Below are 13,961 nucleotides of genomic sequence, written 5' to 3' on the forward strand. Positions count from 1 at the left end.
CATAGATTAAACAACAAAAAAAGGTCAAACCTGTGACAGATATATGAAAGTCTACCTGTCAACAGGTGAAGACCTGTGACAGGTCGCGCCTGTGACAGGCAGACAGATTTGACCTGTCGACAGGTGAAGACCTGTGACAGGCGATACCTGTGACAGGTCAGGCCTGTGACAGGCAGACAGATTTGACCTGTCGACAGGTGAAGACCTGTGACAGGCGACATCTGTGACAGGTCAGGCCTGTGACAGGCAGACAGATTTGACCTGTCGACAGGTCATCACCTGTGACAGGTGACACCTGTTACAGGTCGCGCCTGTGACAGGCAGAAAAATTTCGCCTGTCGACAGGCCATCACCTGTGACAGGCGTGACCTGCGACAGGTCAGACCTGTGACAGGCCAAATTTTTCTGCCTGTCAACAGGTAACGACCTGTCACAGATGGACTGTTTCTGTTGACCTGTCACAGATTGCAACTCTGGTATATGGAACCAAGTTGATTAAGATTGACTTTTCCATACAAAATTTGAATTGACATGATTGAAACCCAATATAAATGTTAAAGGCTCTATCTACTTAATTGCACAAGTCAATTAATAGATCAAAAATCTGGTCCACGCCGGAATAAAGTCACGCTGGACAGTTACCAGATTTTGGTATCGACTTGTGCTATTTGAGTGTATTACCGTATTAAATGGAAGACGTCTCCTTGTGACTTTAAATTAGAGCGATATAAATGAAAAGTCACGATCTTGAAGGACACTTGGTTTAAGTATGGAAAAGTCGACTTGAGTCTTCTCGACTCCTATTCAAGTCGACGTTGAGCTCTGGAAAAATACTTTGCCAACAAGACTTATTTAAGGACACATAATTTGTCCGTAACCGAGACAATGTCACTTGTGTTGCACAAAACTTTTCATGCAATTTTTTAATCATGTTTAGACATGAACCTTATCAGAAAATCAGCATATTAGTATACTAAGTAAATACAATTGATGTCTCAACCTTGTGAGCACGCTTCTTGTCTGTTCAGGATTAGTCAGGGACAATTGATGATCATTGTCATGAAAGGAATTATCGTGTCTATGCCTGAAATCCGGGAATTTTAATTTAAATCATGAATCATTCATCAATTCCATCAGTCTAAAAGTTTGTCAAATTACTTCAAAATTTAATTTCTTCTTTTTAGCGCATTTTTGAAGACTTGTTTTCAAAAGGTAGCTTAATACATGCAATTTGTTCGTAACGTTCGTTCGTTCGTTCGTTCGTTCGTTCGGCTGGAACGCGAGATCTCGAAAACTTTTCATCGTAGAGAGCTCTGGTTTGTAATAATAGCTTCGTCCTATCAACCTTATTGGGTTATCGGTCATATTAGAAGTCTCAAATCAACGCATAAATACTATAATTAACAGTTTTTCATTTTCATATACAACAACAACTTGTGAACAACACGTTTTTTCATTGTTTTACAGTGTTTTTCAATGTTTGTCGATGTTTTAACAGTGTTTACTGAACAATGTTTGAATTTTTGACCGTTATGAAAGTTTGAATTATCGAAAATCCGTTTAATGATGAAGTTCTTAAATTTGTGGAAGTTTTATATGGATCTTGTTTTTAAGATCTGGAAGTGACCTGGATCTTACTGGATCATGTATTTTAGTTCTGGAAGTGAACTGGATCTTACTGGATCTTGTGTTTTAGTTCTGGAAGTGACCTGGATCTTACTGGATCTTGTGTTTTAGTTCTGGAAGTGACCTGGATCTTACTGGATCTTGGTTTTTAGGTCTGGAAGTGAACTGGATCTTACTGGATCTTTGTTTTTAGGTCTGGAAGTGAACTGGATCTTACTGGATCTTGGTTTTAGGTCTCAAAAGTGATCTGGATCTTACTGGATCTTGTGTTTTAGTTGGAAGTGACTTATTAATACAATTACTGATCGCTGGGAAAAAATGCGCTAATAAGTGCTCGATCAATAACACGAGGACTTTTGTAATTTTTTACAGTACATTTCAAAATTTAGGAGGGATGCTTCACAAAAGTCCATGATCGTGTTGCTTCAAAAGCATCAGTTTTGATCGGCGTTGGAATTGGAATTGCTTTCATACAATTGATGGGTAAGGAAATCTAATAATTGCTTTAATAACCATATGTATGTATTGCAATTGTTCCATATGTATGTATTACATTAATATTTCTAAGGATGTTCCTTAGGAAAATCAATGCAATACATATGGAACATTTTGGTTACATGGGGCCTGATAGAGTCCTGCCAACTCTGATAACTAATTACTTATTATCCAATCCTAATCCACTTCCATTTCAATTCTAGGAATCGCACTTGCAATTTGGTTAGCACAAGCTATCAAGAAAGAGCAGGCAGCTGCCGCCTAAGTAAATTATTTTAGTATTGAACCAAAAATGTTGCTCTTTTTCACTTGCTGATCATCTTTTATTAATTCTTAAACAGTTTAGTATTGCCTACTAAATATATAAAAATGAAATAAAAAAAAGTCATAAAAAAATTGTACTACAGAATAGTATTTACCTATGGTTAATGATAATAAAGAATACATAACCGTTTAATTTGATGTTAAAAATTATGCTTAATCATTGTAAGTTTACTTCCATTTCTTAACGTTTCAGTGGTTTTCTAGCTATTGAAATAATTCTTAAGACTTTAAATCCTTCGTCTGTAGTTTGTTGTCTAAAGTCGGTCGTTAAACAATTCTTTTAATCAAAACATGAGAAATATTATGCTGATTTTGATAGTTATTGTTATGCTAATAAGCAGTGCATCATCAGGAAGTATTCGAGAAAAAAGAGGAGGATCTCGTAAGGAACTAGCAGAAGCGATCGACCAGCTTCAAGTACAAATTGTAACAATGACTCTACAAATATCAAAACTTCTTAAACAATTCACTGGAAGGGACTTAAATGTAATTTATATTCATGATTTCCTTTTTTTATGTATTTAAATTTCCATTTATAAATTCCACAACAGGAATGGTTGCAATTACTACCAGATAGGGGTGAAAGTATAATGCAAATACAGGAAGCAATGTTCGAATTTCTAGCACAACTTGCAGGTAATGGGGAAGAGTAAAAGGCGTTAAGAAAATCATCAAGGTCTACAATACGTTTTATGCCTGCATGCCATATGCTACGGAATTTAAAAAAGTTTGTACATCAGTCTCGTGTAAATTGTCACACAAGAATTAGGTTGAATAAAAATTTTTTGATTAGAATATGAATAAATGAAGTGTATTAATAGCTGTATATGTAGTAAGAGAAAGTAGAACAATAGAAATGTAATAAGGAACTGTGTCAGTTAAGAAACTTTTGTCGACGTGTGTCAATAGTTCCTTTTTGAATGAAGATGTGATTGAAGGAAGTCCATTGTTGAAAAAAGTTACATTTGATGAATGAACTCCCTTTATAACTAGTTATGGGGTGAAAATAACCCTTAAACTGGCCAAAAAACCGTTATAACTAGCTTTGTAAAATAATCAGAAAAGGACCTTTAATAAACAGAATAGAATTTAAAATCATAATATGTCTTTATACTAGAATTTAGAAAATTTGTTACATATGTGCCTTTAAAAAGATGCCCAGCTGTATCGTGTTGTATTTGACTTAATCTTGGCTTCACCTATGTCATACTTAGCGATTAAATCCTAGACCTTTTCGACCGTTAATAATTTAAATTGTCTCTTAATAATTTAAGTACATGGCTATATATACAGTGGTGAGCAACCTTTATGCCGTGTCACACTAGTGTGATCGAGTTTGACAGAAGGAAGTGCGGATGGATTGTACACACTTTAAGGAAACATGAAACAAACATTGTGAGACAGACTTTGGACAGGTTTTGGAACGTAAAAAGAAAAAGGAATATTAATAAAAAGAAAATCACATAGCGTACAACTGTAGAGAAGGAAACAAAGCAACAACACAAAAAACTAGCAGAAGAAGCCGTAGTAGCCAGAATCAGAAACCTGTTCATTCGTTTTATTAATGCTCTATGGTTATCAATGGATCAATAGGAACTAATCATCATACCACTAGTGTACCGTCAAATTTCTTGTAATGCTATGAACCGCAAGCCGTCTAGGGTATTGATCGTAGCTTGCAACCTAGGTGTGTCGCGGCAAAAAAAGGTTGTCGAACACTTTTTGAAGTTCCTAAATTAATTATTTAGGTTACAAATTTTTAAGTAGATTCAGAAAAAAGGTATGGCCTACTGAAAAATGTGCCTTGACATAGGTCATCTCTACGATACGCAGTGATTACACATCGGAAAAATTCATTTCATTCACAGAATATTCTCGTAAGAATTTATTGATTTTTTTGCATGACAGAGACATCCACTGTTGTGGATTTTTGAAGATGACAACTCTGGAATTTTTAAAAATTGTTTTATTAGACATGCTTACAAATCATTGTTGCTTCCGTAAACCTTACAAAAATGTCCAAAATTATAGTCATTCAAAAAATCTATTAATCTCCAAAAATTTTCATGATGAATGAATTTTATGAGTCTATATGAAATTTGATATTCCTAAAAATGTGGCAATACAGTTAAAGCACATGTAGCAATTCAATCCATGACATTCCAAACTGATGAATGCGTAACAAAAAATATTTGCTACAGAATCTTAAAATTGCTAAAAATGAGTAATCTAATTACTATAAATATACAGAATACATCACGAGACTCATCAACAGAAAACAGACAGTCATGGTAGGCATGATTTTTTTCAGCAATAAATTTTACCTGGATATCGATTTTAATCAAATTCAATGACGTAAATACAGAAAAGCGAGATTTATTGTCGTTATCATATGAACAGAACACATCCTAAAAATGTAGGAAAACATCCAATCGACATAAATTATTCCTCAAAAACTTCAACAGACATTAATGAAGATTCACTTCACAGGAAGTTTATGTGAGTTTTCAACATCAAACAAAATATTTCGAAGAAATAAGACATAAAAATTTATGTGACGAGCCACTTGTCAAAAGCGTTAAACAATCTCAACACGTGGTTTAAAATTCATCCACATGCAACTTAAAATCAATATCATGCTTTATTGGACAACAAACAAATAAATAAATACAACGTAGGCAATTTTAAATGCAATTATTTTTGATGTGGGAACGTTCGGAAATTATGTAACTAAAAATAACGTTTATAGACCATATCATACGTTTGTAAGTCTGATTTTGTAAATGACAATAGAACACGTGAGCGGCTAAAGAATTCTTAAAAGGAAACTGTTGACAGAGATAGAGTAGCACTTGGTATCAGTAATTGACAAAGGACAGCCAGCAATAGAGCTGGATCACAGCTGAACTTTATGTCTAGCGAAATAAGTAAGTAAGACCACACCTTAGAGTCTTAGTAATAAAATCATGAACAAAATCTAGTGGACAAAAAAAAGATTGAACTCGACATCAACTGGACATTAGCTTGCCATTGACTAGATATTAACTGGACATTAACTTGGCACTGATTATTTCTAACGTATTTTTGTCCACTCTGACAAGATTTGTACTCCTTAACCAAATTCTAAATCAGTGTTGGGCAATCTTTAATTTTTTGCGACATACCTTGATGGTGAGACTTGACCAAAAACGAGTTCATGGCTTTACCAAAAAAAATTATCGCCTCACTAGTGCGCCAGGGCATACTAGTTACCCATTACTATCGTGGTGGTAAGTCTCGACCGAAATATCCTACGGCATATGGTTCATAACATTTCAAAAAATTTCTGATTTCACACTAACGAGTCTCAGCCCACAGGTTGTCCACCACTGTTTTAAACCAACCCTCTCCCCTCCCCTAACCGCAACGAAATATCCCTATCTAAAAAATATTATTTTAATGTATGTAGACCATGCATTTCTATAGAACATTCTAGTTGATATCATGCAAATGACTCATCTACAATGCAAATCATTTCATCATTAGTATAGTACATTGTTGTTCATGAACAAAACAATTTTTTTTGTTGGATATAGAGAAGTAAGTCGATTATTACAAATTATTTAATTTAAAACAATGTGAAGATTCATAAAAGTTATATTGAAAAGTTTATAAGGAAGTGACGCAGGTGTCTGTTAAATTTTTATAAATGAAAGTTTTTTTTTTGTTATGTCCGAAAAAAAAGCTCAATGAAAAGAAAAGTTTCTAAAATAGCAGAGATTGTTTATGTAATGTAAATAACAATAATACCGGTTAAGGTATTTAATACACTGTATCATAATTCAATACTCATACGTGAGTCGGATAATAGTTTGTCGGTTATAGATTCAGCAAAACTCACACATAGACACATAACGTAAAGACTTTCATGTAAAAAATATTACAATGTCTTAATATCTCACAGACTGTCCGCTAGTTGTCGCTTTTGTAATGTTATAGAAATATAAAGAAAAAAAAATTATTTTAAAGGATTTTAACTATTTTCAATTGAGTAAATGGGACGAAAATATATCCAGCACATCATTAAAATGATGTAAAACGATAAAAACATCGGCTTTATCGACAAAATGTTTAAAAAAGGTAAAAAATTTCAAAAAATCTTGCACTTTAGTGAAGCGATTCATTTTAATCGCAAAAAAAAAAAAAAAATTATTAGTTCATCATCATAAGGAGGAATATACAGCAGACTCATTATATATTGTTATCATCTTAATCAAAAACAATGAAAGTGACAAATATAAATGTTGAGTAAGAATCAATAATAATAACAACTTGTGAATGAATATCGTGATTGTGAACCTTGATATAAGCTCCATTGATGACAAAAAAAAGAGACTTTTTTTCGGAATTTCACTATCATCGTAAAAATCCCCAAAAAGAAAAATATGAGGAAAGAAAAAAAAAATATAAAAATTTAAGGTGTGTTATCATGAACGTAAATATCAATCCGTCAGTGGAGCTGAATTTTCATGAAATTTTCAAAACATTTCTAATTAAATGAATTAAATTTTACAACATTTATGGCGTAGTGAAGAATTCATTACATATATTTAACATTCAGTAGTCACAGTTGCACGTTCAAAATATGTGAAACATACAGATATATAGGCAGAGAAGAGGAAAAAAAAAATATGAATAGAATTACTTAAGTCAAGTTATTTAATATTTTTGTGTGATTCAGTGTATAAATGTGATCATTTAAAATATATACGATGATTTTATATAATAAGTCATAATTGTGGCAATTTCTTTTCACAAAATTTATAATTATACAGTTTTGTGGTAGTGACGAAAACTTTGCGACTTAAGAGTCAATTAATTAGCTTGTAAATGCGAATCCAACGAAGCTTATATTCAATGCAATTGTGCCTTTAAAACATTGACATTTTAATTGCAAATTATAAGACACAATTTTCATTTTTTTAAATTAAATATTACACAAAATGAGTCAGTGACTAATGTGCTTACTATGATAATAATTATTCTATATGAGTGTTTCATACTTAAAAGTTCAAGTGAAATTTAAATTTTTGTTATCAAATGTCAATTATGTTGGCTTGAACAAATCAATCAAAATCAAATGATATTCTATCGAGAAAAAAGAACTCCTTGTGCTGTGAATTAATATGTGTACCTAATAAAAACTTATTTGTTAAAGGCAATCAATTTAGATTATCATAAATGGTTCCATAACATATAATCAATCAAAACAGAGTTGCAATTCTATTGATATTGTATAGAAGGCTACTTTAATTATTATAGTTAGTGTCGATGTGACTTTCCTTGGACAGACTATGCTAATCTTTCGAACAATCAAGGAGCATGGTCATGAGTAAGCTTACAAAATTAAGCATGCTCAGTTATATTGATTTAATTAAGCATGCTCATTGCCTGCTAGGGTATTTGAGGTCTACGGATTTTATTTCACTGTTTTATGAGTAGACACTGCATAGACAGTGTCACTGCATAGACAGTATCTAAATTTTATTCAAAAAGGCATGAAATATCCACTAAAATGTGAATTAATTGTGTCCAGGGAAAGGCATGATTATGGAGCATGCCTGATAAAGGAGGATAAATCAGTTTTCGTATAGAAAATGCCTCTATCTACTGATTTAGTCATGCATCTACATGTCTACTATAGATCATGTCTGGTACAGACAGAGCAATCATTTTTTGTCTACGAAGTGCCTCTACATACCAATGTCTGTCCTATTTAGTCATGAATCCACTTCAATGTAATCTTTTTTGATTCAGAACATGACACCGTCTATAGAGCATGTCTGGTAGAGGCAAAAAATTCAGTTTCAGTGTCTAGAAACAGCCTTTATCTATTATCTTCCGTATATCTCCAATGCAATCAAAATATTCCATATGCATTACACTGATATTCAATCTAAGATCTGGCACTGATTTGTGCTATTCTGTTCGTGTAACCAAAATGTTCCATATTTATATATTACATTAAAGTTTCTATTCTGTCCGTTAATGGAACATTTTGGTTACACGGGCAGAATAGCACAATTCAGTATAATTAGTACGAACTTTAATGTAATACATGCATATGGAACATTTTGGCTACACAAACAGAAAAGTAAAATTCAGTACCAGATCTTGGATCGACTATTCGAATTGTGCCATTCTGGTTGTAGACAGATATGAATGCTTCCAAAATTAAGTTACCCAAACAGGTCAAGAGAGGTGGTTAGGTACCGTAGTGATCTTCCTGTACTAAGAAAGCATGCTCTATGCTTGTTAGGAGTTAGCCTTCATCACAAAGTCAACAAATTGAACAACTCTGAAATCAATAAATTTATATACCTGCATACATTAAATGATAAAAATCGACATCCATCTAAAAATTGTTTCCATTCCTTTGCAGATAAGTGAATTTAACTTCACCAAAGAAATCAAATAAAATAAAAAATATTTATCATAAATGAGTACCGGATAAACAAATAAAGAAAGTGAAGAGTCAACAGAAAATTATTAAAAATAAATCGCAAACAAGACAAAGTCGAAGGAGATACAACACACAAATAAAGAAAAAAAGAAAGAATCCTCTTCAGTGAAATTTATTTTCACGCGGAAAGGAAAAAGAAGGAAAGGCGGTGTGATTTGAAAAAGAAAAAGAGCACCAAGAAATGAATATCAGTAATACAACAATTCAAACAGGCCATCATCATCATCATCATCAAAACACAACGTCGAATGCAAGCTCATTATCAAATCAACAATCATACCATCACACAAACTCAGTGACAATACAACAAGGTCAACATCAACGAGCAGTCGTCAATCAAAATCCAAGTGTTCATAGATTTCAGACTCTTGATGAGAATCCATGGTTATTACAATCGTCGCAACCGGGACCTATTCCACCTCAACGACAACATAAGAGATTAGCAGCAAATACAACTGTTGTTGCTGGTCATCCATCATCTAGTTCTACATGCTCTCAGACACCCAAGTCACAAATAAGTCAACATCCACAATCTATTAACAATTCTACCTATAATCAACCTGTATACCTTACGAGTACAGCACAAACTCAAACAACACCTGGTTTAGCACCACAAACATCAATGCATCCACAAATTTCACCAAAATCGCCAAGTCAAAGTTTTCCACAACCAACCGCCACCGGTTTTAATTTAATGTCAACATCTCTTAGTGGTAACAGTTCGAATATGAATCATATGTCACAATTACATCACGTTGCCAATTTAAGCAATAACAATAATAATAGTGCTAGTAATAATAATAATAATAGTAACTTTGATGATTTAAACCTAAACGGTTCGTCTTCCAATAATACGCCGAGTCTTAAAAAATTGGAAATGAAATTAAACTCAATGCCGTAAGTACCTCTTTAATTATATTCTTCATGTTTTTTTTTTTGGGTAGCTGATAATGAAATTATGCGACGACAATGTCAAGTGTATTTATTTAAAGAAATTCAAAGCTTACTGTCGTACTTGTGTGTTTGTCAACGCGTTAATTTTTTTATTTCTATGAAGCTTTAAACAAAATAAGGTCACGATGATGATTATGACTATAATCGAAATACTTTATACTTGTTTACAATGAACATATTAGATTGATCTATTTCGCATAAAGAATTTCAGCTACTTAATTCCACGAATAACCGCGATACAGTTCTAATACTTAATTCCTCAATTCTCTCATTTTTAGATGGTTTTATGGAAGTATAACTCGAGATGAAGCCGAACGTTTACTACAGCCGCGCGAAGAGGGATTATTTTTAGTTAGAGAGTCAACCAATTATCCAGGCGATTATACACTGTGCGTATGCTTTCAAGAGAAAGTTGAGCACTATCGAGTGAAATATCATGATAAGAAACTTACGATTGATGATGAGGAATATTTTGATAATCTAAGTCAACTTGTGGCACATTATGAGCAAGATGCCGATGGTCTTTGTACGCAATTGATGAAGGCATTAGAAAAGTCTCATGGATTATCGTACATGGATTCAACTGATTTTATAGCTCAAGGATGGGTCATACCTGAGCAGGATTTGCAACTTAAAGAAAGTATTGGTAAAGGTGAATTTGGTGATGTGATGTTAGGTTATTTAAAAGGTGAAAGAGTTGCCGTGAAAATGCTTAAAGATTCAACAGCAGCTGCACAGAAATTTTTAGCCGAAGCATCTGTAATGACGTGAGTATTGGGATTATTGAGAACTTGAATAGTACAAATTGGTTAATTTTGGCATGGAGTGACTTTATGAGACCCCGGGATGACCCTGGGATATTCCAAATCACTCTGACATGGAGTCATCCTAGGACCCTTTAGGCCACTTTGGCATGGGATGATCCTGAGAGCTTACGGGTTGACTATGGCATAGTGTTTGATTTATACCTTATCCAGCACCATGCCAAAGTCACCTGGCATTGAGTTACCGATTAATCTGGCATAATGTTAGATTTAAATCAAATTCCAAAGTGACATTAATCTGGCATGATGTTAGATTTAAATCAAATCCTGCATCATGCCAGAGTCACCCTGGAATGATGATTCTGGCATGATGTAAGATTTAACCAAATAAGTGATTCTAGGATGCTCTGGGATGACTCTGGGATGTTGCTAGATTTAAATGAAATCCAGAGTCATCCGGGATTTAAAACATATTCATGATCTGATGCTGGATTATGGATCGACAAACCTCCATGTGCTACTCAGGGAACATGTTCACTTACTAATGAGTTTTTCATTTTTCATTACAGAACACTAGAACATAAAAATCTTGTGAAGTTTCTTGGTTTAGTTTTGAATAAACAACATATTTATCTTGTCACTGAGTATATGAGTAAGGGTTCATTAGTCGACTATTTAAGATCAAGAGGACGTCAACATATCACAAGGAAAGATCAAATTAATTTTGCAAGGTAAGTCATACGCACTAGTCTTATTCCTTATCGTCTTACAATGAACAAACAATGAGTCGCATTTAAATTTCTGAAGGAATTTGTAATTATAAATTTTGCATTTAATTACTGCTACACTGACTGTAGGTGTGCAGGCTTAACAAAAAAATATATATTCCCTGCTCGTTTTTATTCTATAATTAATTTCAATAAACATCTTCATACAGCAAATGATCACGTATGTTTACATACAAAACAGTTTGTGCTCAAACAGATACTGAGCGAGATGAACATAATTAATAGTTTTGGCGGACATAAAGAAGATCAAATTAGACAGTCTAATAGTAAATATTTTGATTCAATTTCAACATTAATACTTACTAATTTTGGGAAAATGATATGATTGCTAAAATGATTGATTACTTCCGATGCTGTATGAAACCACTACTCATCGTTATTATTCACTATTTAATTTCATGACTAAACTTGGTTAATCAAATGAAATAAAAAATATAGTTATATGAATAAAAAATTAGATTAGCTTAATAAGGGAATTATTGCTATTTAAGTAAATAACTTTTTAGTCATCAAGACTAAGCAAATTAGAGAAATTTGAATGTTTTTGTTGTTTGTTTTAAAATAAATGGGGAAAATCAAAATTTGACTGAAAATCACCAGTGGTGGGCAATCTGTTAAGGCAACCTAATGGTTAGAGCTTCGGAATACCGACTCTAACAACCCGGGTTCGATCCCAGGGAAGTCCTTGTCGGGTTTGAGCGCATTTTCGCTGTTTCTAGTCACACTAACTCTTTATGTATTCGCGATACTCAAGCTAGTGTTGGGCAACCTGTTGGGGCAGCAAAAAGACTTAGTAGTTAGAGTGTCGAATACCGACTCTAAAGACCCGGGTTCGATCCCAGGAAAAGCCTAATCGGATTCGGGCGCATTTTAGCTGTTTCTAGTCACACTAACTCTTTATGTATTCGCGATACTCAAGCTAGTGTTGGGCAACCTGTTGGGGCAGCAAAAAGACAGCGTAATAGTTAGAGCGTCGGACTACTGACTCTGACGACCCGGGTTCGATCCCAGAGAAATTCTAATTAGATTCGGGTTCATTTTCGCTGTTTCTAGTCACATTAATTCGGTTTATCTATTGGCGACACTTAAATAGCTTGAAATAGAAGAGAAGTAAATGTCAAGGGTTGAAAAATTCCCCATGACGTCTAAAAAAAGCTTTTAAAATATCCAAAATCGTTGACCGCTGACATAAATCTCGTTTGCAAATTTTAATAACAAAGAGAATTTGTCATCTATTTCCTGCTTTATGTTCCTTTGTTATACAAAAACTTTAATACTATGATTTATGTTTTTTATTCATCACATTTAGTGACACATGTTCAGGAATGGAATATCTTGAAGCAAAGAAGGTTGTTCATCGTGATTTAGCGGCGAGGTAAATTATCAATTTGTTTATCTTTAATTTACATTTTCTATCATAAATGTTAAATCTCTTGTCTTTATAAAACAGAAATGTACTTATCTCAGAAGATTGCGTGGCAAAAGTTGCAGGTAATTATCACGACAAAGAGTCAGAGTTGGTGATCCAGTTCAAACTATTTCAATGCCAACTTTGATTCGTTGACAATATTGTAATAAAATATTAATAATTTGATTATTCACAGATTTTGGACTAGCTCGAGAGGAGTGCATCAATAGTACAGATATAGGAAAATTGCCTATCAAATGGTCCGCACCAGAAGCTTTAAAAAGTGGCGTAAGTAACATAAAACATAAGTTCTCAAGACATGATAATTAATTGCACGACTTCTTCTTAATTATTCCATTCAGCGATTTTCAAACAAAAGTGATATTTGGAGCTTCGGAATTTTATTGTGGGAAATTTATTCATTTGGTCGTGTTCCATATCCGAGAATTGTAAGTTCTTTATTCATTTGATTCACACATTTTTTTATTTTAATTTACTTAACGGTTTCGTGATTTTTCGTTATTTTTAGCCACTTGCTGAGGTCACAAGGCATGTAGAAGCAGGATATAAAATGGAAGCCCCTGAGGGATGTCCAACCGAAATTTATGATATGATGAAACAGTGTTGGGACTTGAATCCTAATAAGAGGCCAACATTTAAAGAGCTTGCATTAAAACTTCATCATTTGAAGGCAAATACAACGTAAATGAATGTAAGAGTGCATGATTTAAATATTTTAAGACATTAATCGTTAAAATAGTATTTAAAGACGTCAGACAAAAAAAAAAAAGATTTATTGAAAAAAAAAGCCGCAAAAAAGAATCTTCAATCAACTGATAGAGTTGGGCAGAGAATTTATTTTAAATTATTTAATAATTTCAATAATGAGATTTTATTTTGAGAGAGGTATTAAAGTGGAACTAAAACTCTGAGCGACACAATTGAGGAGGGTATCAATATGGAGCAATTAGGGCTTCTTCAAAATTCCATTTCATTATAGTCAAATGGAAGTCTAATACAAGGTCTATATTACTATAGGCGCCCTATATAGAGCATAGGGTCTATATTACTATAGGCGGCCTATATAGTGTAGGGTCTAT

General features: G+C 33.3%; 1 protein-coding gene across 1 annotated transcript; it reads left to right on the forward strand.

Moving 5' to 3' along the window:
* Positions 1 to 6,402: 6,402 nt before the first annotated feature.
* On the forward strand, positions 6,403 to 13,952 carry Csk (C-terminal Src kinase). The gene is made up of 9 exons (XM_070635785.1): positions 6,403 to 6,564; positions 8,867 to 9,844; positions 10,180 to 10,668; positions 11,235 to 11,396; positions 12,763 to 12,828; positions 12,904 to 12,944; positions 13,058 to 13,149; positions 13,224 to 13,310; positions 13,391 to 13,952. The coding sequence occupies exons 2-9, from the start codon at positions 9,129 to 9,131 to the stop codon at positions 13,565 to 13,567; spliced, it is 1,830 nt and encodes a 609-aa protein (XP_070491886.1). The 5' UTR covers positions 6,403 to 6,564; positions 8,867 to 9,128; the 3' UTR covers positions 13,568 to 13,952.
* Positions 13,953 to 13,961: the final 9 nt, after the last annotated feature.

This window comes from Chironomus tepperi, unplaced genomic scaffold (assembly GCF_022539635.2).
Source record: "Chironomus tepperi strain 1889 unplaced genomic scaffold, CSIRO-AGI_Ctep_v1 contig_99, whole genome shotgun sequence".
Lineage (NCBI taxonomy): Eukaryota > Metazoa > Arthropoda > Insecta > Diptera > Chironomidae > Chironomus > Chironomus tepperi.